Source organism: Sphaeramia orbicularis, chromosome 4 (assembly GCF_902148855.1).
Source record: "Sphaeramia orbicularis chromosome 4, fSphaOr1.1, whole genome shotgun sequence".
Lineage (NCBI taxonomy): Eukaryota > Metazoa > Chordata > Actinopteri > Kurtiformes > Apogonidae > Sphaeramia > Sphaeramia orbicularis.
The window spans coordinates 15944092-15970363 of record NC_043960.1 but is presented as its reverse complement, the minus strand read 5'-3'; the positions used below and the strand labels follow the sequence as shown (position 1 = coordinate 15970363).

The window sequence follows — 26272 nt, the reverse complement described above, 5'->3', positions numbered from 1 at the left end:
GATTATGCAATGGAGATGCTCTCACAGGTTGATTGACCAACAAACAGGGGAAACTTGCTAAATCTAAATGAGCATTCAGAGAGAGCACAACCACCCAAAAAAAGAAAAAAAGAAAAGAAAGCCAGAATCTGCGATAGTCTGACGGTGCATTGGTGTCCACAACATGACCGACTTTAGATATGTGCAAAGGTGTCACTAATCTGAAGGCATGCATTAGAATTTTTAGAAAGACATATGCTACTGTCAGCTCCATTTATTTCCAGAAAGTACGTGGTTACTTACTTACAGGACAATTGAAGGCCTCATTCTGCATGAGTGGTGTGTGTTCATAGTCACAGTGGGTTTGTGCTCATCCTGCCTGCAGTCCACATCTGTCTCCTATTGAAAATGTGTGTCACATTATAAAGAGAAGAATCAGATGATGGCAACTACAGACTGTTGAACAGCTGAAAGCTTGTAAACAGCAAAAACTCCTCTTGGACAAATGCAACGATTAGCATTCTCAGTCCCTAATATATTAGAACTGTTACAAGAAGGAGAGTAATAGGCATGTTTCTGTCCCAACTTGTGTGTGTGTGACTGGTACAGGCATCAATTTTACATTTGTTTATATACTCTAAATAGTTGAGCTGGTTAGTGAAAACATTGACAAATCCTTTCCTTGTATTTATAACTTTTCTGCAAAATTGAGTTCCAACATTCAGAGCAGCACTTTCAAGCAGTGGCGATTTCTCATAGACTGCAAGGGAAGCCCGGCTTCCCCTAAAATTACGAAAATTAAATGGTTAAATATTTACGGTTGTGTTGACATTTTATTGACTACAAATGTGTTAGAACACGTTCATCTCACAGATGAGTTTGTTCAGAATCAGCTTTATCACAAACCAACAGACTCGATGTTGTTCACTTCTCATACATTCCTGTTGCGCTGTTTTCTCATACATCTCTGCTCAGTGCATTTGTCCGTAGACTGCTGGTGTCTCTGGGCTTCAATGGGACTGAGTGGAGCAGTTTTTTTCATTGCGTCAAAACTGGACAGTAATTGGATAAATGCCACAATGTCGTCCCGCCCCCAAACGCTGGGCGTCTCTGGGGGTGAATGGAGCTGTGGGCGGAGCTCGGCCGGGCTGGACGCCAGAATCCCACGTGCTGATTGGAGGATCAGTCGAAAGGCGGAATCCCGTTTGACAGCTAGTTTCAGATCTCCTCCTTCACTGACACAGTTCAGTTTAATACTGTCGCACATTTTGCTGTGAAATGAAGAGAGAAACCACTACGAAATTACTAGTTCATTTCTTGCATTGTAAATAAAACACACTCATTGGACTTCCTTATTTCAATTTAACATAATTTCAGCGTTTTCTTGTTTCAGTTACATAATTTAATCATTTCTTGTTCGACTTTAATATCGTTTTGTAGATAGTTAAATCAATCAAACTGTCGGCTAGGTCGGAGTGAAAAGAGCATCTCTAGTTTAAAAAGGCTGAAGTCTTACACCCACAACACAATGGGCCAAGGCAATCTAAGCAGCCCAGCTCTGCTGGACATTGAGAGGACACTGGTTCAGTCCCTGGAAAAGACGCCTACTTGGTACGATAAGGTCACTGACCATTTTCTTTAAAAGGAACGGAGGGCCGAATTTATGTTTAAATAATCTGACAATTTTTATTTTTTATGTAAACCAACAATGAGCTTCCCCTGTCTGAAAGATGAGCAGCCGCCACTGCTTTCAAGGTACTTTTTTCAGTATTATTCAGCAATAAATCAGAAGGACATCACCAATAAAAGGATTTAATGATGTAAGTAAGCTAGCTCTGCTCTCAGACAGAAGCCCGAGTAGTATCTAAAACCTACCGTTTGTTGATCGATAAAAAGAGCAAGAGCCTGCACCAGTTTTACCGAAATTTACATGTTACCTACACCTATTCCTTCTTAAACCAAAGACCCAGTTCTACTTTTATGGCAGTTCCAAAATATTTGTGTCTTCATATTTAACCTTTCTTAAGGGATTTATCACCATTTATTATAATATTATTCTCTGTATTTTGTGTTTTTTCAGTGTAAATCATGCATTTTCCTATATTTAATTCACTGATCATGTAGATGTTCATAAAAGCTCAGATTACAGTTGAGGATTATTTTATCAGAAACAGAAAACTGAGGAAACAGTGACTTTTCAGCAAAGATGCCAATAGATGAACGTAAAAACAAGTGTGTCCATCCTCTGTCATTGATCCAACTCCATGGGTTTTACTGGTGAATCAGTCTTGTAGAACAGGCATGTCAAACTCAGCCAAATTTGATCTGAAGTGGGCCACACCAGTGAAATAATAACATAATATATAAATTATGTCAACTCCAAACTTTCTTCTATGTTTTAGAGTGAAAAAAGTAAAATTATGCGATGAAAATGTGTACATCTACCAACTATCCTTCAAAACAATGCAAATAACATGAACAAAATGAAATTTCTTTAGAAAATTCCGTGCGATTTTAACAATATGATGTCTCACTTTATCCTTAACGTATGTACATTACAACTTACAAATCACAGTGGATTAACAGATACACAAAACCTTTCATAGCAGGCAGAATATATTGGTAAACTTTCACTTCAGACATTTGAAAATGTTCATTTTTATTCAGGTTATTTGTGTTTTTGTGAAATGATAGTTTGTTTTAGTGTAAATACAATAAAATGACATGAAAATGTTTACATTTACAAAGAGAAAAATTTGGAGTTGTGAATATTTATAGTTATCGATTGTATTTTACTGATTCGACCCACTTGAGATTGAACTGGTCTGTTTGTGGAACTTACTTTACTTACTTAGTATTTTATGTATGTATGTACAGTACAGGCCAAAAGTTTGGACACACCTTCTCATTCTTTGCATTTTCTTTATTTTCATGACTATTTACATTGTAGATTCTCACTGAAGGCATCAAAACTATGAATGAACACATGTGGAATTATGTACTTAACAAAAAAGTGTGAAATAACTGAAAACATCTCTTATATTCTAGTTTCTTCAAAGTAGCCACCCTTAGCTCTGATGACTGTTTTGCACACTCTTGGCATTCTCTTGATGAGCTTCAAGAGGTAGTCACCTGAAATGGTTTCCTAACAGTCGTGAAGAAGTTCCCAGAGATGCTTAGCACTTGTTGGCCCTTTTGCCTTCACTCTGCGGTCCAGCTCACCCCAAACCATCTCGATTGGGTTCAGGTCCGGTGACTGTGGAGGCCAGGTCATCTGGCGCAGCACTCCATCACTCTCCTTCTTGGTCAGATATCCCTCACACAGCCTGGAGGTGTGTTTGGGGTCATTGTCCTGTTGAAACATAAATGATGGTCCAACTAAACGCAAACCGGATGGAATGGCATGTCACTTCAGGATGCTGTGGTAGCCATGCTGATTCAGGTTGCCTTCAATCTTGAATAAATCCCCAACAGCGTCACCAGCAAAGCACCCCCACACCATCACGCCTCCCCCTCCATGCTTCACGGTGGGAACCAGGCATGTAGCATCCATCCGTTCACCTTTTCTGCGTCGCACAAAGACACGGCGGTTGGATCCAAAGATCTCAAATTTGGACTCATCAGACCAAAGCACAGATTTCCACTGGTCTAATGTCCATTCCTTGGGTTTCTTGGCCCAAATAAATCTCTTCTGTTTGTTGCCTCTCCTGAGCAGTGGTTTCCTAGCAGCTGTTTGACCATGAAGGCCTGATTCACGCAGTCTCCTCTTAACAGTTGTTGTAGAGATGTGTCTGCTGTTAGAGCTCTGTGTGGTATTCATCTGGTCTCTAATCTGAGCTGCTGTTAATTTGCGATTTCTGAGGCTGGTGACTCAGATGAACTTATCTTCAGCATCAGAGGTGACTCTTGGTCTTCCTTTCCTGGGGCGGTCCTCATGTGAGCCAGTTTCGTTGGAGCGCTTGATGGTTTTTGCGACTGCACTTGGGGACACATTCAAAGTTTTTGAAATTTTCTAGACTGACTGACCTTCATTTCTTAAAGTAATGATGGCCACTCGTTTGTCTTTACTTAGCTGATTGGTTCTCGCCATAATATGTATTCTAACAGTTGTCCAATAGGGCTGTCAGCTGTGCATCAACCTGACTTCTGCACAACACAACTGATGGTCCCAACCCCATCAATAAGGCAAGAAATTCCACTAAGTAACCCTGACAAGGCACAGCTATGAAGTGAAAACCATTTCAGGTGACTACCTCTTGATGATCATCAAGAGAATGCCAAGAGTGTGCAAAACAGTCATCAGAGCTAAGGGTGGCTACTTTGAAGAAACTAGAATATAAGAGATGTTTTCTGTTATTTCACACTTTTTTGTTAAGTACATAATTCCACATGTGTTCATTCATAGTTTTGATGCCTTCAGTGAGAATCTACAATGTAAATAGTCATGAAAATAAAGAAAACGCAAAGAATGAGAAGGTGTCCAAACTTTTGGCCTGTACTGTATGTATGTATGTATGTATGTATGTATGTATGTATGTATGTATGTATGTATGTATGTATGTATGTATGTATGTATGTATGTATGTATGTATGTATGTATGTATGTATGTACTTCTTTATATATTTATTTAGTTCTTTATTTAGTTTTTTCTTTCTTTCTTTAGTTTTTTATTTATTTACCATTTACTTATTTGTTTATTTATTCATTTAGTTCTTTACTATTTATGTACTTAGTTATTTAGTTCTTTATTTATTCATTTACTTATTTATTTATTCATTTAGTTCTTTATTCACTATTTATTTAGTTCATTTGCCATTTATTTAGTTCTTTTTTTATTTTATGTTATTTATTTATTGACTTATTTACTTAAGTTATTTGTTTAGTTCTTTATTTAGTTGTTTATTTAGTCATTTAGTTCTTCATTTACTTATTTATTTAGTTTTATTTATTTATTTAGTTTTATTTATTTATTTATTTATTTATTTAAGTTTGTTAGTTATTTATTTATTTTAGTTTGTTAGTTATTCATTTATTTAGTTAGTTATCCATTTATTTATTTGCTTATTTTATTTAGTTAGTTATTCATTTATTTACTTAGTTCCTTATTTACTTAGTTCTTTAGTTCATTAGTTAGTTCTTTCTTACTTACTTACTTACTTTCTTTAATTACAAAGAACAAGATGCATGCACCAGATTTAGCAGAAAAGCTAAGTTCCATCTGTTTTCCTGGACAAATGACTAACATAAGAAACATCTCAGATTACAAAGTCATAATATACTGGAAGAAAACCGTTAAACATGACAGATATTGGAAAGTCTGCTCAGATTGAACGGCTTCAGCCAAATACATAAAACAGGGCTTATATTCTAAAAATACACCACCTTTCCTAGAGCAAGAATAAGATATAAAAGATAGAATGACAAGGAGAGAAGAAGAGAAAGACAGGAAAAAAAGTAAAAAAAAAAAAAAAAAAAGAGTTAATCATTTGATGTCTATATGGCCATGCCTGTGTATAGAGCGGCGGCTCTGGCCTGTTTTTCTCAGTCATTGGGACAGCTGTCACAGCAGTAGGAACTGTGTGACATTCCAGTGAATAGTGTTGGCTTCTTTGGTGTAGGGGGGTGTGGGTTTGTGGAGCCTGGAGCGCTCTTGTTCCAGGTACTGGCGGTGCTGATGACTTATTGGCTAGGTCAACCTGTTATTTCCAGCTTGATGAAACGTCACAAAGAAGAGTGTGATTGTGAAGCAGGCTTGTGTCGTCTGTATAATCCAACCTCTGATATAAAAATAAGGATTTGACAGAGTGTGTAAGTCACTGGAGTGCTGAAAGTGTGGGTTTCAGTTTTGGCAGATGGCAGGCATGGGCATCTGAAACAGCAGCGGCACAGGGCATTCACTATCTACTCCATAACTTCACTGAAGTATTGATCATAAACTTACTTCACTGAATGGTTTTTGGCACGCTGAAAAACGAGTCAATAGGGATGTACCCCTGAAAAGAAAACACTGTAGAAGATGACGGTGTTTCCACATTCACTACGGAGCCTCTGAACGTCCAAATGGGTCATATCTGATGACCATGAAAAGATGATAAACTGTATTTTACACTAAGTATTTACATGGATTAATAGGATTAATGGACCAATAGGTATTAAACAGTTTAGATCAGTAGATGGTTTTGGTCACCAGTGGATGTTTGGGTCTTTATGGGTTAATGCCGCTCCTTTTTGCTTAAATATTGTTGTGACATGATTATGTTGCAGCATTATGGTGTTGTTGTGATACTACAGTGCATTACCTACCCCCCCAAAAATCTGGGTTGTCTTAAATTTTGGGAACATACAACACAGGACAATGGACAATAGGGAATAAAAATAGTGGATAGTACGAAAATAGGGTGAAAGCAGAATAAAAATTGTCTTTGTTTTTTTAAGTAATTAATTAAGTTGTTTACTTAGCTATGTTTGTATTTATTTATTTATTTATTTATTTAGCTATTTATTTACTTATTTATTCACTTAGCTATTTATTTATTCACTTAGCTATTTATTTATTTACTTAGCTATTTATTTATTTACTTAGCTAGTTAGTTACTTAGCTAGTTAGTTACTTAGCTAGTTAGTTAGTGAGTTAGTAACTTAGCTAGTGAGTTAGTTAGTAACTTAGCTACTCAGTTAGTTAGCTAGTTAGTTAGCTAGTTAGTTAGTTAGCTAGCTAGTTTTCCTTTAGATATTTATTTATGTATTTATTTATTTATTTATTTAATTTTTTTAGTTATTTATTTATTCATTCATTTATTTATTTTTTATTTACTGAAATATTTATTTAGTTTAGTTATTTATTTACTTATTTATTTGTTTATTTTTTTATTTATCTTATTTTTTATTTGCTTATTTATTTATCTACTTATTTACTTATTTATTATTTAGTTAGTTGGTTATTTATTTAAACAACTAACTAAACTATTTATTTAATTGTTTCGTTAGTTAATGATTTACTTATTTACTTATTTATTTATTTTATTATTTACTTATTTATTTAAATAACTAACTACAAAACTATTTCTTTATTTATTTATTTAGTTTGTTATTTAGTTTAGTGAAGCAGGCTTGTGTCGTCTGTATAATCCAACCTCTGATATAAAAATAAGGATTTGACAGAGTGTGTAAGTCACTGGAGTGCTGAAAGTGTGGGTTTCAGTTTTGGCAGATGGCAGGCATGGGCATCTGAAACAGCAGCGGCACAGGGCATTCACTATCTACTCCATAACTTCACTGAAGTATTGATCATAAACTTACTTCACTGAATGGTTTTTGGCACGCTGAAAAACGAGTCAACAGGGATGTACCCCTGAAAAGAAAACACTGTAGAGGATGACGGTGTTTCCACATTCACTACGGAGCCTCTGAACGTCCAAATGGGTCATATCTGATGACCATGAAAAGATGATAAACTGTATTTTACACTAAGTATTTACATGGATTAATAGGATTAATGGACCAATAGGTATTAAACAGTTTAGCTCAGTAGATGGTTTTGGTCACCAGTGGATGTTTGGGTCTTTATGGGTTAATGCCGCTCCTTTTTGCTTAAATATTGTTGTGACATGATTATGTTGCAGCATTATAGTGTTGTTGTGATACTACAGTGCATTACCCCCCCCCCCCCCCCCAAAAAAAAAAAAAAAAAATCTGGGTTGTCTTAAATTTTGGGAACATACAACACAGGACAGTGGACAATAGGGAATAAAAATAGTGGATAGTACGAAAATAGGGTGAAAGCAGAATAAAAATGGTCTTTGTTTTTTTTTTATTAATTAATTAAGTTATTTACTTAGCTATTTCTCTATTTACTTACCTATTTATTTATTTACTTACTTACTTACTTATTCATTCATTCATTCATTCATTCATTCAGCTATTTATTCATTTATTTACTTAGCTAGTTAGTTACTTAGTTACTTAGCTACTCAGTTAGTTACTTAGCTAGCTAGTTAGTTTTTTTAAAAAAATTATTTATTCATTTATTTAATTTTTTAGTTAGTTATTTAGTTATTCATTTATTTATTTTTTATTTTCTTTTTACTGAAATATTTATTTAGTTTACTTATTTATTTACTTTATTTATTTAGTTTGTTATTTACTTATTTATTTAGATTTTTATTTATTTATTTGTTTGTTTTCTTTATTTTTTATTTACTTATTCATTTATTTATTTACTTATTTATTATTTAGTTACTTATTTATTATTTAGTTAGTTGGTTATTTATTTAAACAACTAACTAAATTATTTCTTTTCTTTATTTTGTTAGTTAATTATTTACATATTTATTTTGTTATTTACTTATTTATTTAAATAACTAACTAAAAAACGATTTATGTATTTAGTTAGTTATTTCTTTATCTAGTTTGTTATTTAGTTTAGTGAAGCAGGCTTGTGTCGTCTGTACAATCCAACGTCTTTGATATAAAAAATAAGGATTTGACAGAGTGTGTAAGTCATTGGAGTGCTGAAAGTGTGGGTTTCAGTTTTGGCAGATGGCAGGCATGGGCATCTGAAACAGCAGCGGCACAGGGCATTCACTATCTACTCCATAACTTCACTGAAGTATTGATCATAAACTTACTTCACTGAATGGTTTTTGGCACGCTGAAAAACTAGCCAGTAGGGATGTACCTCTGAAAAGAAAACACTACCTACAGTACGTGAGAGGTTTGTGTCAGGACTGGAACGAATTAAAACAGTATGAGCCAGCACGAGGAGATAGTTGGCAGCATAAGCACAAACCCAACAATGTAATGGGGAGAAAGTAGCAGAGGGAACTGTAAAGGAAAGGATATAGTATTAAAAAGTAAAATTACAGATATAATTTGTTTGCAAATTATATGTTTTCCTCCTTTTTTCTGTCTATCTCAAATGTTTATTTCCATCTGAATTCTAAGAGGCTGTTATTAAATAAATTGGCAGAAATCTGATTCCATATTGGCGCCGTATCTATACACTGCGGGTGCAAAAAGAGCCATGCTACAATATTTGCCACAACAGAGAAGTTATTTCCTTGTTGATGGAAAGGAGATGAGCAGCACCCACGGCTTCCTCCGATGCAGGGCTTGGCTTAGCAGAGAGAAAAAAAAAAAAAAAAAAAAAAAAAAAAACTGTAATAGTTTTTCATTGTGTGCCCACACCAGCTGTCTATTTAGTTGGGAGTGTGAATGCAATTACTTTTCATCACATTTTTATGGTTATCTAACGTAATATTCAAAGAAGAGCATTCATTCATGTGATTATCATAATCTATATGAAGATTGTAGAGTCTGCACATTTCTGGGGAGTTGCCACCGCCTCAAGATAAAAATTAGTTTTCACTTTATATACACATTAATTCAATATTCTCATGCACATTATAGATTATGTGAACGGCCTGTGCATATTCATCTCATGCAGTGAGTCTGTAAGCGCAGATATGTTAGTTGTATTTATTTGTTCTACTTTTCAGCATGTTCACTCGCTGTACTTCCTTGTATTACATTCACTTCTGTGACTTATTCTGATCTGATTCTCCGCTGTTGCAATGACCCAGCTTCCCCCAAAGGGATCATTAAAATTTTATCTAATTTAGGCTTTTGGAATGAGTAAACTAATGACTAGAGGATAGTGCTAGGCTGTTAGCTGCCAAACACTACAGGCTTCTGACTTATTGCAGAAGCTTCACAATGCAGCTCAGAGAAAAAAAGATTTTAGTCTAGGTTTCTGGGACTTCAACATGGGTTCTGTACTTTTTAGACTGAAAAAAGTTAAACTCTTGAAGGATGCAAAGTTATGATTGTGTTCTTTGGTTGTTTGTTTTATTGAATGGCCTGAGAGAAATATTTTAACCCATACAGACCCAGTACTACTTCTATGTCAGTTCTCAAATGAAATGTTCTCTATATCTAACCTTTCTTAAGTGATTTATCACCATTTATCATAACGATCTTCTGTATTTGCATTTTCTGTATAAATCAGATATTTTCTCGTATTTAATTCACTGATCATGTAGATGTTCATAAAAGCTCTGATTGAAGTTAAGGGTTATTATATCAAACATAGTGCTGGATGATAAAAAAATGTTAATCAGATTAATCACAGGGTTACTGTGGATTGATTTCGATTAATCATGATTAAATATCATTCATTTTTAATCTATATTAATCGCGTTTCATTTTGCATGAGCAAACAGACTCGAGAAAGAAGGGAATATATATATGCAGTTAATGTGTTTGTCGCAAGCTGGGCGACGTGTTAGCTGAAGTGCTAGCAGAATCCCCGACTAACGTATGCTTCACGTTAATGTGGTATTTGAAGATGGAAGTACTTCGGTGAAAAGGAAACTCCTTCCTGCAGAGTGTGTATAATACTTTATGTCAGTCAACCGTTCCATCTTGTTTTTTTTTTTGTTTTTTTCACTTTTCCATCTTTATGGGTTGGTTCTGCTGCCTGTCACTACCAGATCAACTGCCCATATTTGTGCATGAGCGATGGTAACTCTACTTGGACAAACTGCCCCAAATGCATTAGCAGAGACGTTCAGAGTCATTCTGTGCTGCAGATGGATTAATTGCGTTTATTTTTTAATCAGATTAATCATGATGATGGATTAATCTGCGTTAACGTGTTAATTTTGACAGCCCTAATCAAAAACAAAAAACCGCAGAAAGTTGCTTAAAGTGAAATCTCATTAACTGAACATAAACCAAGCATTTCCATCCACTGTCATTGATTCAGCTCTATGGATTTTACTGGTGAATTAATGTTGTAGAAGATGACAGTGGTTCTATGTTGACTATGGAGCCTCTGAACGTCCAAATGGGTCATATCTGATGACCATGAAACGATGACAGACTACATTTTACACCAGTTATTTAAATGTATTGATAGGATTAAATGATCAACAGGTATTAAACAGTTTACATCGGTTGATGGTTTTGGTCGGTGATGTCGTGGTCTTTTTTTATGGCAATCTCAGGTTCCCCTATACTGGGGTGTAACACTTGTCATCGACTGAAATGCAATTTTTCTCCCAAGTTAGACAACAGTAAAGTGGTTGCATCATAAAAGTACACCACTGGACTGAACACAGCTGAAACACAAACCGAGCTGCAGATTCATAGGCATAATTCTTTCCATGCATGTCAATATGAAGATAAGAATAAGGTTAAGATAAGGATAAGGATAAAGATAAGAATAAGGATAAAGATAAAAATAAGAAAGATAAGATAAAAATAAGATAAAGATAAGATAAAAATAAGATAAAAATAAGATAAGCATCAAGATAAGATAAGAATAAGGATAAGAATGAAGATAAAGATAAAATAAGACAAGATCCACTGTGGGGAAATTTCAGTTAATAGCAGCGAAATACAACAAGCAGAGAGCAAGACAACAAAGAACAAAAATGTAATATATAAGAAATTTGCCTTTTATATAAATATTTATATACATTTTAAATTAGAAACAGAACCTGTGGGGGAGGAATGACCTGCGGTATCACTCCTTCTTTCCTTCTTGTCCTGGGGGTGTAAAAGTGGTGCTGAAGGAGCTACTACTACAAAAAAAAAAAAAAGACGTAATTTTACCCACTGAAATAAATTGAAAGTAGTCGCTCAGACAATGTAAAAGGAAATAAACTCATTAAATTATTTTTGTTTGAACATCTCTCATTCAGTAAAGTAGTCTGACTTACTGATATTTGTTATTTATATAAGAGGAAATGTCAGCTAAGATGCGAGTTACTGGAAAAAAAAAACACTAGATTGCAACTCCAGTTGAATTTTGTTATAAATATGATGCCGTCTGCCTGAAATGCAAAATGTGTCTTAATTCAGTTGCAACGAAGCATAAAGTGTATTTTCTTCTTTCTCTCAGCTTGGCAGGAGGTGTCAGGAGTGGATGGTGGATCCACAACCTCCAGGACTTTGATACCAGAGTGCAGCGTTCACATCCTGAGGCATGTAGGTGTTTCTCTGGGTAGAGTCGGGAAAATATTGTGGTGGTTTGGTTTGTGGACAAGTCTGAAGGGTTTAAAAAAAAAAAAAAGTGAAATCCACGGAGCAAGAGAGATGAAACCCACTAAAAAGATCATCTGTGCATAGTTTAGCTTTACGTCCAGGATCAATATTTTTGTGTCTATATTAAAATAATTAGACTTTAATTATAATATTTCAGTTTGTCATTTAATTTGTCTGAGGGGAAAGTAAACATTGATCTTGTTTACGCGCATACTAATATTATGATCATTATCTGATTTCTGCAGTCATCAGATAATTCAAGTGATCATATAAACAGCAGAATTTAATGTACATTATCAGATACAGCAGTAATCTGATTATGAGAAATATAATTAACACCTGGATTGGTCCCCAATATTCTAATGTCTTCAAGCATGTAGAAAAACTAATCTGATATGTTCCATTGTTTTACATCTGTGGAAGTGTAAAAACTGGATTTGTTGCTGGTGCTACTTGTGCTGTTTATATTTTGTTTATGTTTTCTTATATTTTTCATTTAATGGGTCTTGTTTATTTTATTTTATTTTTATTTTTTTTGCTCAGTTTACTCAATTCTTGTTCGAGTTATTATCATCATAATTATCACCATGGTTGTTATTATTAGATGTAGCGGCAACAAAAAAAGCCAACACCTTCTTTGCCACTTCTTGCAGGATGTGAAGTTTTCTGAGTGGTGCGTTCCAATTATAACACTGGTCAACAACAAATTTATCGTTTAAGTTTTTTGAGCTGATTTAGGATAATTTTGGTGTGCTGAATCCAAAAATCACACTAATTTTGCTCAGGTCAACTTTCTGAACTATGCTACATATTGGCTTTTTAACATTTTTGCTTACATTTATGGGCATTTTCACATCATATGATACAAAATTCTTTCATATTTCTTGCAATAAACGAGTTCTGAAGATTTTACTTTTGCCAATTTATGATTAATGTTTTTTTTTTTTTTTTTTAATATTACAGGTGAATGAAATGGCTTTGACTAGAAGATCTTGCAAAAATAAGCCTGACGTATTCTGTGCTACATCTGTGGTGAATACACCATTGTACCTAACAGGAATCAAGTCACAAGTTTCATAAAGTGTGCTTACCAATCTTACTTTGGTATTATTATATTTTTTGAGAAGATCAAATTTTTCAAAATCAAATTAGCAAAAAAACCTGACCTGATTGAGAAAAACAGATGTCATTTTTTTGATGTAGCAGTGCAAAATGGGCCTAATTCAGTTGAAAAAACCTAGACAACTTGCAAAAAACATTTTTTTTGTAACCCAGTGTAATCCGAAACTAGGAAGATTAAAAAAGGCAAACGAATTATAAAGCAATCTTTCTCTTTATTCCAATAAAAAGTGGACAGTTAAAGCGTTCTTTGCCTCTATATCCAAATGAAGTTTCCATATTAACTAAACAACAACTCCTAAGATGACAATGACGGTCAGAAATACTGCTGCTCCTTGTCCTCCTTAACTGAAAGTCTCTCCCTTCAGAACATGTGCTTTCCAGGTGTCCTCACGTCACTTTACTACACTTAGCTGCGTTTTACAGCAGAGGGTCAGCTTGCACGAGCGGGACAGAACTAATAAAACACAGATTGGCTGATTATTTACAAATACTACGCTAAATTAATATTATTTATGAATACTACGCTAAATTAATATCGTTTACAAATACTACGCTAAATTAATATTAGAAAAAGATTACATGCAAAACTATCTTATGATCCTAATATAAAGACAAAATCAGTGGATTAAAATTTAAATGAGGCACAATATGCAAACTTATACCTAAATTACTTTGTGGCTAACATTAGTATTGTTGACATTTTCTTGTGAGGATCTTCGCCACCTTCTTTTTCTTTTTTCTTCTCCCCTTCTCCCTTCCCCCTGTTTCATCATGTCAGGCCCAGCATCAAAACGTGGTTCAACAAAACTAGGAAAAAAAAGACAGTAGAATATCAAGGGGAGCCTCATACTGTATACTTTATGAAGTTCCCTTTGGCAAAGCAGATTTGTTCAGCCCAAAAAAAGACAACCAGACTACCATTCTGCTGTTATTATGTTGGACAAGACAAGTTAAAAAAACAAACAAACATTTAATTAGAGTAATAGGAAGTTTGAGTCTACCATCATTACGGTTACGAACTCCGAAAGAAACCAGGATTTTTCCATTATCGCATTTCCGAAGTGCATGTAAACGCGTCAGATCTGATTACAAATATCTGATGAATCCCAATTATCAGATTTGTATGGTCATGTAAACGGGCTCAGTGTTGGAAGACTTTCACCTGTCATAGCTTTCCGAAAAGAGGGGGGGGAATAAAAAAATGACAGGTCTCTCAAATACATGCACTGCAAAAATCTAAATCTTACCAAATGTATTTTTCTCATTTCTAGTCAAAATATGTCACCACACTTAAAATAAGACATAATCACCTAAAGGGTAACTTTTCAGTGAGATAAGAACTTATTTTTAGACAATAGATCTAGAAAATCTTATTTCAAGAAATCTTACCAAGACAATTTCCACTTGTTCCATTGGCAGATTATTATTATTATTATTATTATTATTATTATTATTATTATTATTATTATTATTATTATTATTATTATTATTATTATTATTATTATTATTATTATTATTATTATTATTTTGCTTAATTCAAGATTTTTTTTGCTTAATTCAGGATTTTTTGCTTAATTCAAGCAAAAAAATCTGCCAATGGAACAAGTGGAAATTATCTTGGTAAGATTTCTTGAAGATTTTCAAGATCTATTGTCTAAAAACAAGTTCTTATATCTCACAGAAAAAAGTTACTCTTTAGGTGATTATGTCTTATTTGAAGTGTGATGAGATATTTTGACTAGAAGTGAGAAAAATACACTTGGTAAGATGGTGTTATTAATTTCATGACATTCTATTGATTTTTGGATCATTTTTCTTTTGTTTGGATTGTTGACCAGAGGAACTAATTAACTGCACTTGGAAAAATGCCCCTCTAAAAACAAGTTAAATAAATAAATAAATAAATAAAAATTGGTGAAAGTGAAAATTATCTTAATTTTCTTAATTATTTTAGGATAAGCGCTATTGTCTAAATATAAGTTCTTATAAAAAAATTGAATTAAGCAAAAAAAAAAAAAAATCTGCCAGTGGAACAACTGAAAATTATCTTGGTAAGATTTCTTGAAATAAGATTTTCAAGATCTATTGTCTAAAAATAAGTTCTTATATATCATTGAAAAGTTACTCTTTAGGTGATTATGTCTTATTTTAAGTGTGATGAGATATTTTGACTAGAAGTGAGAAAAATAGCCTTCGTAAGATGGTGTTATTAATTTCATGACATTCTATTGATTTTTGGATCATTTTTCTTTTGTTTGGATTGTTGACCAGAGGAACTGATTAACTGCGCTAGGAAATATGCCCCTCTAAAAACAAGTAAATAAATAAAAAATTGGTGAAAGTGAAAATTATCTTAATTTTCTTAATTATTTTAGCATAAGTGCTATTGTCTAAATATAAGTTCTTATAAAAAAAAATTGAATTAAGCAAAAAAAAAATAAAAAAATATGCCAATGGAACAAGTGAAAATTATCTTGGTAAGATTTCTTGAAATAAGATTTGCAAGATCTGCTGTCTAAAAATAAGTTCTTATATCTCACTGAAAAGTTACTCTTTAGGAGATTATGTCTTATTTTAAGTGTGATGAGATATTTTGACTAGAAATAAGAGAAAGATACTTGGTAAGTTTTTGATTTTTGCAGTGTGGACCCAGTAGGATTTCAATTCTCTATTTTTCACCTCTTCAAATCCTCGATCCCAGTTTGTGACCTAGAAATCGATCGTGTTGTGCTAACGTCACTTGAATGATGTCTCAACTCCCTAAAATGTACATGGAGGGGTGAGGAGGCTGGCCTGACAGGTGATGACCTCGGTCATAGCTTAGCAGAAGTGTTTTCAGGGAATGAACCTGTGAAATGTAAAATGAGGCGTGACACAAGGGCATGACACTCACGTTGAAACTCCTCGCCTCAATTCCTTGCCCCTCCCACCAGCCAGCAGAGGAGTGGAGTCATGGAACTGAACGGATGTGTGACAGATGTCTGTAATTCAGTTCCAATGTGCCGCTGTGTTTTATGATCTGACAGATGGGTGTTCATGTAAATTTATGATTAACTAACTCAATTCACAACATGGCATAAGGTGTCATAAGCCAATGTAGGCATGTCATGCATGTTTTTGGGTTTTTTTTTTAATAAATGCACAAGTTTGATCATGAATTTGATCATTTTAAATAACTAATACAACATCAGATTGGAGTAAACTTTAACCCAGTGATTTTCAACCTTGGGGTCGCCTGAAATCGGATCCTCCGGCTCAGCGCAGGTGTAATTTTTTTGGGTCTACCACTTGACTTTTGTGTTCCATAATGCTCAGGATCTGTCAAAAAATGTAGAATGACTGTCTTACTGCGTCCAACCTCAGCAGCAATGGCACGCTGCGAGAGGCCTTGCTTATGCAGCTCGACGATCCGACCACGTTCAAGAAGAGAAAGCGCCTTAGCTTTAGCCATCAGGAGGGCATGACCGTGTGAATGCCCGACAGAAAATGAGAATTTTGAGCAGGTTTTAGCTTTTATAGCCTGCGGTCTTAAACTTTTGATCAGCTGATAAACAGCCTGTTTCAGTTTACTTGTCGTTTTCAATAAATTACTTTTTCCAAGTGCTTTTTGTCTCACTCCCCGTTCTTGCTTTTGTATATTGTAGCTCTACTTAAAACCTCATTAAGATGCAAATGTGCAAAAGGTAAATTCTAGCTATTTTTCAACTGGTCTTAAGATTTTGATCAGGTATGTATTTTATTTGTATGTTGCAGTTTTACAGTGAGTCTCAAGTAAAAGATTTGGAGAGAGGTTTTCGGCGTCCGGCTTTTCTTGGGAAACCTGTTGTCTATCTGCCGAGCTAATCGCTACACGCACACAAGCAGGGGCAGAATAATATGAGTTATAATAAAACGGCATTAACATGAGATTTTTAAAAAATTGTTGGTGTTATTTAATGAATGTGTCAACGCGGTAATGCGTTAACTTGTCCAGCCCTATTAATAACTGAATGTAAAAACCATCATCTCCATTCACTGTCATTGACTCCATGGGTTTTACTGGTGAATCAATGTTGTAGAAGATGACGGTGTTTCCACATGTTCCATAAAGACCCGTTGCTACTTATGTGTCAGTTCCCAAATAAATTTTTCTTTATATTTAATCTTTTTTAAGTAATTTATCACTATTGATTGTACTATTATCCTCTGTATTTTGTGTTTGTTTTTTTTCCAGTGTAAATCGGGTATTTTCCTATATTTAATTCATAGATTATGTAGATGTTCATCAAAGCTCAGATTAAAAGGTAACGGTTATTATATCAGAAACAGAGAAACACTGAAGAAAAACTGACCTTTTCAACAAAGATATAAATAACTGAACATAACAACAAGTGACTCCATCCACTGTCATTGATCCAACTCCATGGGTTTTACTGGTCAATCAATGTAGAAGATGACACTGTTTCCATGGTAACTACAGAGCCTCTGAACGTCCAAATGGGTCATATCTGATGACCATGAAAAGATGACAAACTGTATTTTACACCAAATATTTACATGTATTGATAGGAGGTATTTAACAGTTTAGTTCAGTTGATGGTTTTGGTCTTCATGGGTTAAATGTAATCATCCCCTCAGTGTGATACTTTGATTTTTCAGGGCTCCTGTTGTGGCGACGTGGGGAGAGTCACTGGACCAGCTCCTGGAGTGTAAAAGTAAGCTCACTTCCAGAGTTACTCCTTTCATTCTCTTGACAAATGCCGTCTGCTCTATTGTCTGCCTTCTCCTTTTCACTCGCGCAATTCTCTCCAATTCTGCCTAGCAAATCATCCTCGACTGCCCTTGGGCTTCTTTAGGGGGATCGAGGACATATTCTTCTCTCAAGTTCATCAAATCCATTTGGAGATATATTCAAGGAGGACGACACTGCCAGAGATAAGAGGTCTAATCTGAGCTGCCAGTGTAGATAGGGTGATTCCAGCCAACTCTTATTCATTTATAAAGCCAACGCTGGCTGATGGCTTCCACCTGACCATATTCCCGGCCTCTATTTGAAAACGACTAAAAAGGGCAGATGGGTTCTTCCTCTCTATTTCTACTCTCATTGCCGCACTGAAATTAATTCAGCCTATCTGTAATATTTTAGCCTGTTGTCTCTGCATCAAGATTAACTGTCCTCCAAAAGATAAATTTTGTCCCGCATCCCAGTTGCTCCATTTCCTTTTGAAGAAATCCAATGACACATATGATAAATAGGTACTCTATGGCAAATAAATAAATGACTGTGCATGTGGCAGTTGCAATATGATGGCCTTCATATACCTATATATCTCATGTGATTTCAGAGCGTTTACTCTGTTATGAATGAGACCAGGTTATGGACCATGAGTGATTTGTTGAACGCGACACGCAGCCTATACATGCATTTTGTTTCCTGTCAATTACTGTCACAACTGCGGCTGCAATTTACGTAAAGCTACTTGTATGAATAACGCACCTATTCAGTTAGCTGTTTTGTTTGTGCTCCAAAAAGAAGTGCTAAGTGTTTCGTACTTACGCTAGCAAAACAAAAACGTCTTAAACAAGAGTAAGCGATGCACGGAAGAGAATAATGAGAAATATAATGTGCGACTGTACAATAGTGAGGTGTATACGCTGGAACACAGGGTTTGTAGTTGAAAGGGCCTCCAGTCATTTATAGAAATAACTGACAGTTTGTCTCTGGTGTTTGACTTATTGTATTTCAAATACTAAATAAATGTAAATTCAGTTTGTTAGTCTTTGCCCAAAAATGTGTTTGCTTAATTAAATTACAACTACTGATCATTATGTTGAATACGCAGGGGTTCCATCTAAATACACTGTCTGGCCAAAAAAAGTCACTCACACAAACACTATTTCATTGCACCACCTTTGTCCTTGATTACAGAATACATTCGTCATGTCATTGTCTAAATGTAATACTTTTAGCAGAGTCGCAATAAATGTCTCTGATTTCCATCCATGCATAAGTCTTCGTACATTTATACTCTCTGTGCAGGTATGGCCTGTAGAGTAGAAGCCACAAATATTAAATATTTAATGTGTTTATGGAATATCATGTGGTCATGAACTAAAACAAAACATAATCTGCATCAGCATATTCTTACTCATATTTTAAGATCTCATTAAATCATTAACTTAACATTTGCCAGTTATTAACCCTGTAAAACCTGATCCATTAAATCATTGACAGAAAATTCTAGTTCTTTGAAACTGGATCGGTCCTTCTGAACAGTTTTTTTTTTTCCCCCAAATATCAATTTCCATGTATGAGTTTCAATTTTGTATCATATTTGACACATCGGGTCTCAATGCTCAAATGTTATTATTTTTGAACAAACAAAAACATAATATAACACAAACAAGTCTAACAAATTGGTAATTCCTTTTCAAAATTGGCAAAGTTCTGCCTCCTTCCTCATTCATGACAATCTTGTTGTGTCACTGGAAAGGCCTGTGGTAAACGAATTCCTTCCCCCTGGTGGATTATCTGTGTATTGCATGTATCTAATTGTATACATCAGGTTTTTCAAGACAAAAATAAAAAAAAAAAAATCACACTGATCTTGTAGAGGGCTTCAAAACTCATGTATCAAATATGATACGTTGGGCGTTATGGGGTTAATTATTTATATTGATAACAGGATAATAAATTTGTTTTGTTCGTTTGTTTGCCAAGTCTATACTAACATTTCATCATACTGTATCAAGGAAAAAATATAGTGGAGGCAAGCTGTAACATTATTTCTTCATTTTATGTTGTAATGATAATGTAATATATCAGTGCTATTGCGTAAAAGCACCATCTAGCCTGCAGTTGTAGCGACTGCAGTGGTTTACTCAGCGTTGAACATGCAGCTGCTTCACATCAGATTTTCTTATAGCAATGGTAATCACACAACTATGAGTTCTTTTGTAGTCTAAGCCTATAAGCTCTTTACCCTGCACCACTGCATGGCAAAAACAAACTGACAGCATGCCACTCACGATAACAATGGCATAAAGGCAGCGTATGTGCCAACAGAACCATTTCCCCCATATAATCATGAGTACACAAATGAGCTTTAGGTTATATTTCATATTGTTTGGCTTGTGTTCTATGGCTGTGAGAAGCGCTGCCGTTGCTGTAATTACTGTATATTTGCTTCCAGGCTCTGTAATTAAACAAAAACAACAGCAACAGCAAGAGCCTCGACAACCTCTGATTGTTTTCAGTTTCATTTAACCCTTTAAACCCTTAGCTGAAAATTGTTTGTCTGGACTTTTTTTTCTTTTTTTGACAATAAAACAGTTAGAAAATATGCTGTGAGCGAGTCCTTTCACCCATTTTTCCAAAGCACTTACAACTTTCAAAATCAATCAGCCATTTACAATTTACTGCATGTTATAATACTACTAAACATCTTCTGCAGCTTCTTGTACAGGCATGAGTGAAATTATTGTAATGACCCAATAAAGTTTATAAAGCACGTCTTCTCAGATTTCAGAAACCACTGGAATTTTTCCAATTACACAAACAATGAAAGAGTTACAACCATCCAAACTGCATATAAGCAGGGTGTGTCAGCGATGACACTTCAGGTTTTAAAGAGTTATTAACTTATGTTCAGCCTTAAAACTGATTTTAAAGGGGTCATATTTTGCTAAACCCACTTTTATTAGTCTTTAGCACATTTATTTGTGCATTTGGGGACTGAATTTGAACCCTCCAGGTGCTGCAAAGCTATCTTTATATTCATTTTGGCAAAAATTGAGTGGATTTCTCCAACCTGTTTTAATTCCTCTTAAGTTGTTACGTCTATAACTAGTTATGTCACGACATTTGCACATATAAGGTCAAGACTTCCAACAAACATTTCTCTGAGTAAGACATAATTGTTTGCAATGTTGGGAAAATTACTTTTTAAAAAAGTAATTAGTTATAATTACTAGTTACTTTCCCAAAAAAGTAATTGAATTAGTAAAGGAATGACTCCCTCATAAATGTAATTTGTTACCAGGGAAAGTAATTATTGCGTTACTTTTTTGAAAAACCTTCAAATATGTAAAAGGAAACTGATTTTACCGTGTTTCATGAGCCAATTTCATACAGCAGACAGGTACTGAATACCATGACTGTGGTGAGGCTGGGGTCCACCGGGGCCTGGCTGGGGTCCACTGCATGAATGCATATCTGCATTTATAGGAAGAAGATGCTCCTCCAGTTAATCCCACATCTCCACTTTTTTCAGTCGCTCCTCCCTGATCCAGCGGTAAATGTCTTCAGTCCAGTCAGTCGGACTGTCACTGATAACTCCTCCCCTAAATTAGCCATGCATGTAGCTGCACTCCCCATTCAAGTGAATGGGGTGTGCTGGGACAACTCAAACTCAGACATGTCATTCATCGTTCAGGTGAAGGCAGTGTGGACAACTCAGACTCATGGGTGAAGCATGAAGGCAGTGTGGGTAATCTGAATACAAGAGCGGCTCGAAAACAAACGGCTCGCAACGAATCGGTTCTCATCATTCACTTAAAAGAGCCGTTCAAAAGACTCAACTTGTCCGCAAACGTCACACCTCTCGTGCCTGGCTGAACGAGCCAGGACAGATAACAGCTGTTAGATATCAGTGCATAGTAACGCACCACATTTCACTGCCAGTACTGGCGTTGTAACGGTTCAAATAGTAATTCATTAGATTACTCGTTAAAGGAAAACAATAACAGCGTTAGTAACGACACTATTTTTAACGCCCAACACTGATTGTTTGTCCGCATCAGTGTCCATACTGGAAATATGTCCAAACTTTGAGCAGATTACTTAAAATGTTCAGTTTTTGGTTGAACGGGACAGAGCAGCACAGCCAACAACCTGGAGGGGATGGGTTGTGAATTGGCTCATTTGCATTTAAAGGGCCAGCGCTCAAAACGACCTTTCTGCTGTCATTACTCAGAAATAGGGTTGAAGATGGACCTGTGGAGTTGAATTAATGAAGAATTCAGACCCAAGCAGAGCATTTACAGTTTATGTAGACCACAGGGAAATGTTTTAAAATGCATAATTCCATTTAAAATGAACCAAAGTATCACTCCTTTAATACAGTGTCTTTCTGTTCTGTAGCAGGTCAGCTGGTGTTTGAGAACTTCTTGAGGACAGAGTACAGTGAGGAGAACCTCCTATTTTGGCTGGCGTGTGAGGACTATAAGAAAATTACCAATGAGACTGAAATGACGGTTGCAGCCTCAAGGATCTACAAAGAGTTTGTCCAAGTTGATGCGCCTCGACAGGTACGCCTTTGTAAAGTCAGACGCAAAACTAGTCCGACCTGTGTTCAGCCTGAATTGCCATTTTGCTTCTAGTATTTTCACTGTCACTCTACTTTTCACTCACTTTTATTCTGAAACACATTGTTATTTAGCAACCGTCTCCCCCCCATGTGTGTCTCACGGCGGCACAACTTGTTTTTCCTGTTACTGCTCACTCTCCAAACATCATAATATACAAAATTTACCCAAACGGCAGGAGTGAAATAAAAGTTTCTGTTTTCTGAACACAGATAAACATTGACTGCGGAACGAGAGAAGAAATCAGTGAAAATATCTCACAGCCGGGGCCAAATTGCTTCAACAGGGCACAGAGATTGATATATGGTCTGATGGAAAACGACTGTTATCCGCGATTTCTGAAATCAGAGATCTACCAAACTCTCCTGGAACAGGCTGAATAGCAATGAAAGCAATGTTATGAAATGAAGCTTGTCTGACTCCTCTGAATGATTGGTTCTACACTTCAGACTGTTCTGCTTAGAAAGTGACTGTTAACCAAACAGAAGGTTCGTCTGTGTGTAGAAGTTAAAATGAAAGTCGATACAGAACTGTCAGTGTGAGGGCTGATAAGATCCAAAAGTCAAACATGTTGTAAATAATGTATTGAACAGTTTTTGAACTTCTATTCAGAACTGCTTTATGAGAAAAAAAAAAAAAAAAAAAGAAACAAGTAAATCGGAAAAAGGCTGTTGTCAAGTTTAGAAGTTAGATTTTTTCATAGGAAAGAAAGTAGTAGTACCGGATGTGTTCTTGGTAAGTTTTGAAATAAAGTAGAAAATGCAGGCAAATGTCCATGTTTGTTTGTTTCCTTTGTAAATAGCATTGGTGGATTTATTATTATCTCCACCAAGGAGGAAATAAGCTGCTGTTTGCTTACCTGACAGTTAGATTACATAAAAAAATTCCACTGATTCTCATGAAATTTGGTGGAAGGGAAGGGCATTCTCATGAAAGCTATAAAATCCCTCCATCTGCTCCCTTTTTTATTTACAATTACAAAAAAAAAAAAAAAAAAAAAAAAAAAAAAAAAAAAAAAAAAAAAAAAAAAAAAAATTAGACCACCTTTGCTTTCTTCAATTTCTTGTTCATTTTAATGCCTGGTACAACTAAAGGTACATTCATTTGGACGAATATAATGATAAGAACAAAAATAGCTCACAGTAGTTTAATTTCAGAGCTGATATCTATCCATTTTCCATGGCTTTTTTGATAATAACCAACATCACTTCAGTTCTTACATCAATATCTATGGCATTGTACTGACAATAAACAGTGCTTTTAGACATTCCATGTTTTTTTCTCTGTCTATTTTAGTCACATGATACACACAGGAGTTAGTACTTGATTGCATAACCACTGTTTTTGATGACCTAATAATCCCCCCCCCCCCCACGACTCCAAATCAAATGTGTCATCTTTAACGTATTTCCTACTCTTCCACCAAATTTCATGAAAATCAATTTTTTGAAAATCAAATTTTTTTGTACGTGTGTGTAATGAACAAATCCACAACCACACCAACACGATAACAGATGCTACTTTGTTTATGATTTCACCATCTAATTATATGTAACAAAGAACATATTTGAGTGCGGGTATGAAAACTTAAAATGTATTATCTTGTTGCATTTCCAAATGAGTTTCAAACTGTATAATTCAACCGGTATAAATATATTTTTGCTGGATGTAAATCAAAATGTAAACTTTAAAAAGCCTTATGCTCCTTTCTGTGTAATAACTTATTTTTCCCAGTAAATATTTTAACAGATTGAGACTGTCTTGTGTTTTTTGTTCGACTTAGTCCTGCATCTACTTCAACTAATTATTATCATTAACACGAACTAGTTCATGAACATAAAATGTGCTTTTTGGGTTATTTTTAGATTCAAAAAATTCACGGCTGCAGCTAAGCGTTTTAGAAACAAATGTACTCATAGCATCTGCGGATCGTTCACCGGTATTGTAATTGAACACCTGAACAGCGCTGCACCTGAGTCTGTTTACAGACTTCAGCTGCTCTTGAAGCCCCATCATAGGGGAAATGTTGCAAAACAAAGTACCTGAGCCAAACATTAGCCCCATGATCTGTGAGAAGGTAATCATCTTCTCACAGAGGAAAGGTAATTTCTATACTTCTCCCTGAAGAGAAAATGTTGACGCCGCTGTGTAACTTCCTACCTGTCCTTCAAGCTAATTGAAACCATTAAGTAGAAAGCACTCAGACTACATGGCTCCACAGATGTCGTACAGGTCTCTAAAGCTGATACTCATTTTAGAGGATATTTAAGTTTTTAGTCTACTTAAAATAGACATGATTATAGATGATAATGTTGATTAAAACCAGTCATGACAAGTTCTTTTTTTTTTCTCTCGCTTTTTTGGACTGTGCCTCCATCTAGCAGCTTTTTTCCTGCATTTACCTCAACTAAAACATCTGCTCCCATTTCTGTCATTAACTCTCCCAAAAGTATCCCTGTTTTTTAGCCTCTGCAGTTCATTTTCCCAGGCCTCTTTCACAGCCAGACTTTGTTCAGACTGCAGACAAATCAGGTTTGTTTTTCAGAGACTGTCTGCGCTGTTATTCGCAAGTGATCAAACTGGATTTGTGTGTCTGGAGATCAGCAGTCTATCGACACTCTATGGGTTGTTGTGATAATGATGGAGGTGTGAGTAGATGCTTTAGTGATGCAGGGATTCTCTTTCAGCTCCACAGACTTTTTTTTATTTTATTTTTTTTTTAATAGTGTTGTCTTGTATTGTGGTGTATAGTGTATTGTAGTAACCACATAACATATTTCATTGTGGTAAGTGCTAATTACTAATGCAATGCTAGGTGTAATATGATGAGTGAATGCAAAGACTGAATTTGCCTACAGGGATAATAAAGTGGGCTAACATTTAACCTTTACTTATTTTCTATAGTCATATGGTGCTTATGTCTGACTCAGTGGCGGCTGCTCGTCTTTCAGAGAGGGGAAGCTCATTGTCGGCTTACATCAAAAAAAATTCTCAAGTTATTACCTCCACCAAGGAGGTTATGTTTTTGTCGGCGTTGTTTGTCTGTTTGTGTGCAAGATAACTCAAAAAGTTATGGACGGATTTGGATGAAAATTTCAGGAAATGTTGATACTGGCGCAAGGAACAAATGATTAAATTTTGGTGGTGATCGGGGGTGGTGGTGGGGGGCATGGGGGCCCACTGATGTGCCTTGGGGGAGGTCTGCACTGTCTTTTCTAGAAAAGCCCTCGGAGAGCACAGACCTCCGCCAAGGCAGATCAGCGGGCCCCCGTGCCGCCCCCCCTCCGATCACCACCAAAATTTAATCATTGTTCCTTGTGCCAGTATCAACATTTCCTGAAATTTTCATCCAAATCCCGGGCACTGATCTGCCTTGGCGGAGGTCTTATCGTACCAAGTAGGCATCTTTTCCAGGGACTTGATAGCTAGTTCACTCTGACCTAGCCAACAGTATGATTGATTTAACTATCTACAAAACGATATTAAACTCGAACAAGAAATTATTAAATTATGCAACTGAAACAAGAAAACGTTGAAATTATGTTAAATTGAAACACGGAACTGCAATGAGTGTGTTTTATTTACAGTGCAAGAAATGAAGTAATTTCGTAGTGGTTTCTCTCTTGATTTCACAGCAGAATGCGCGACGGTATTGAACTGAACTGTGTCAGTGAAGGAGTAGATCTCAAAATAGCTGTCAATCAAACGGGATTCAGCCTTTCAACTGATCCTCCAATCAGCACATGGAAGCCCAGCCGAGCTCCGCCCACAGCTCCA

At 35.5% G+C, this 26272-nt stretch overlaps 1 protein-coding gene across 1 annotated transcript; it reads left to right on the top strand.

The window, feature by feature from the left end:
- Window positions 1-1708: 1708 nt before the first annotated feature.
- On the top strand, window positions 1709-23530 carry LOC115417490 (regulator of G-protein signaling 21-like). The gene is made up of 5 exons (XM_030131441.1): window positions 1709-1734; window positions 11886-11967; window positions 17789-17844; window positions 22272-22438; window positions 22708-23530. The coding sequence occupies exons 1-5, from the start codon at window positions 1710-1712 to the stop codon at window positions 22876-22878; spliced, it is 501 nt and encodes a 166-aa protein (XP_029987301.1). The 5' UTR covers window position 1709; the 3' UTR covers window positions 22879-23530.
- Window positions 23531-26272: the final 2742 nt, after the last annotated feature.

Bases quoted from the DNA above. Each gene is read 5' to 3' on its own strand.
- LOC115417490 (XM_030131441.1), top strand. From the start codon at position 1,710: ATGAGCAGCCGCCACTGCTTTCAAG. The intron at 11,968-17,788 runs GCATGTAGGTGT...TTGATTTTTCAG, and splicing joins TGCAGCGTTCACATCCTGAG to GGCTCCTGTTGTGGCGACGT. The intron at 22,439-22,707 runs GTACGCCTTTGT...TTCTGAACACAG, and splicing joins AAGTTGATGCGCCTCGACAG to ATAAACATTGACTGCGGAAC.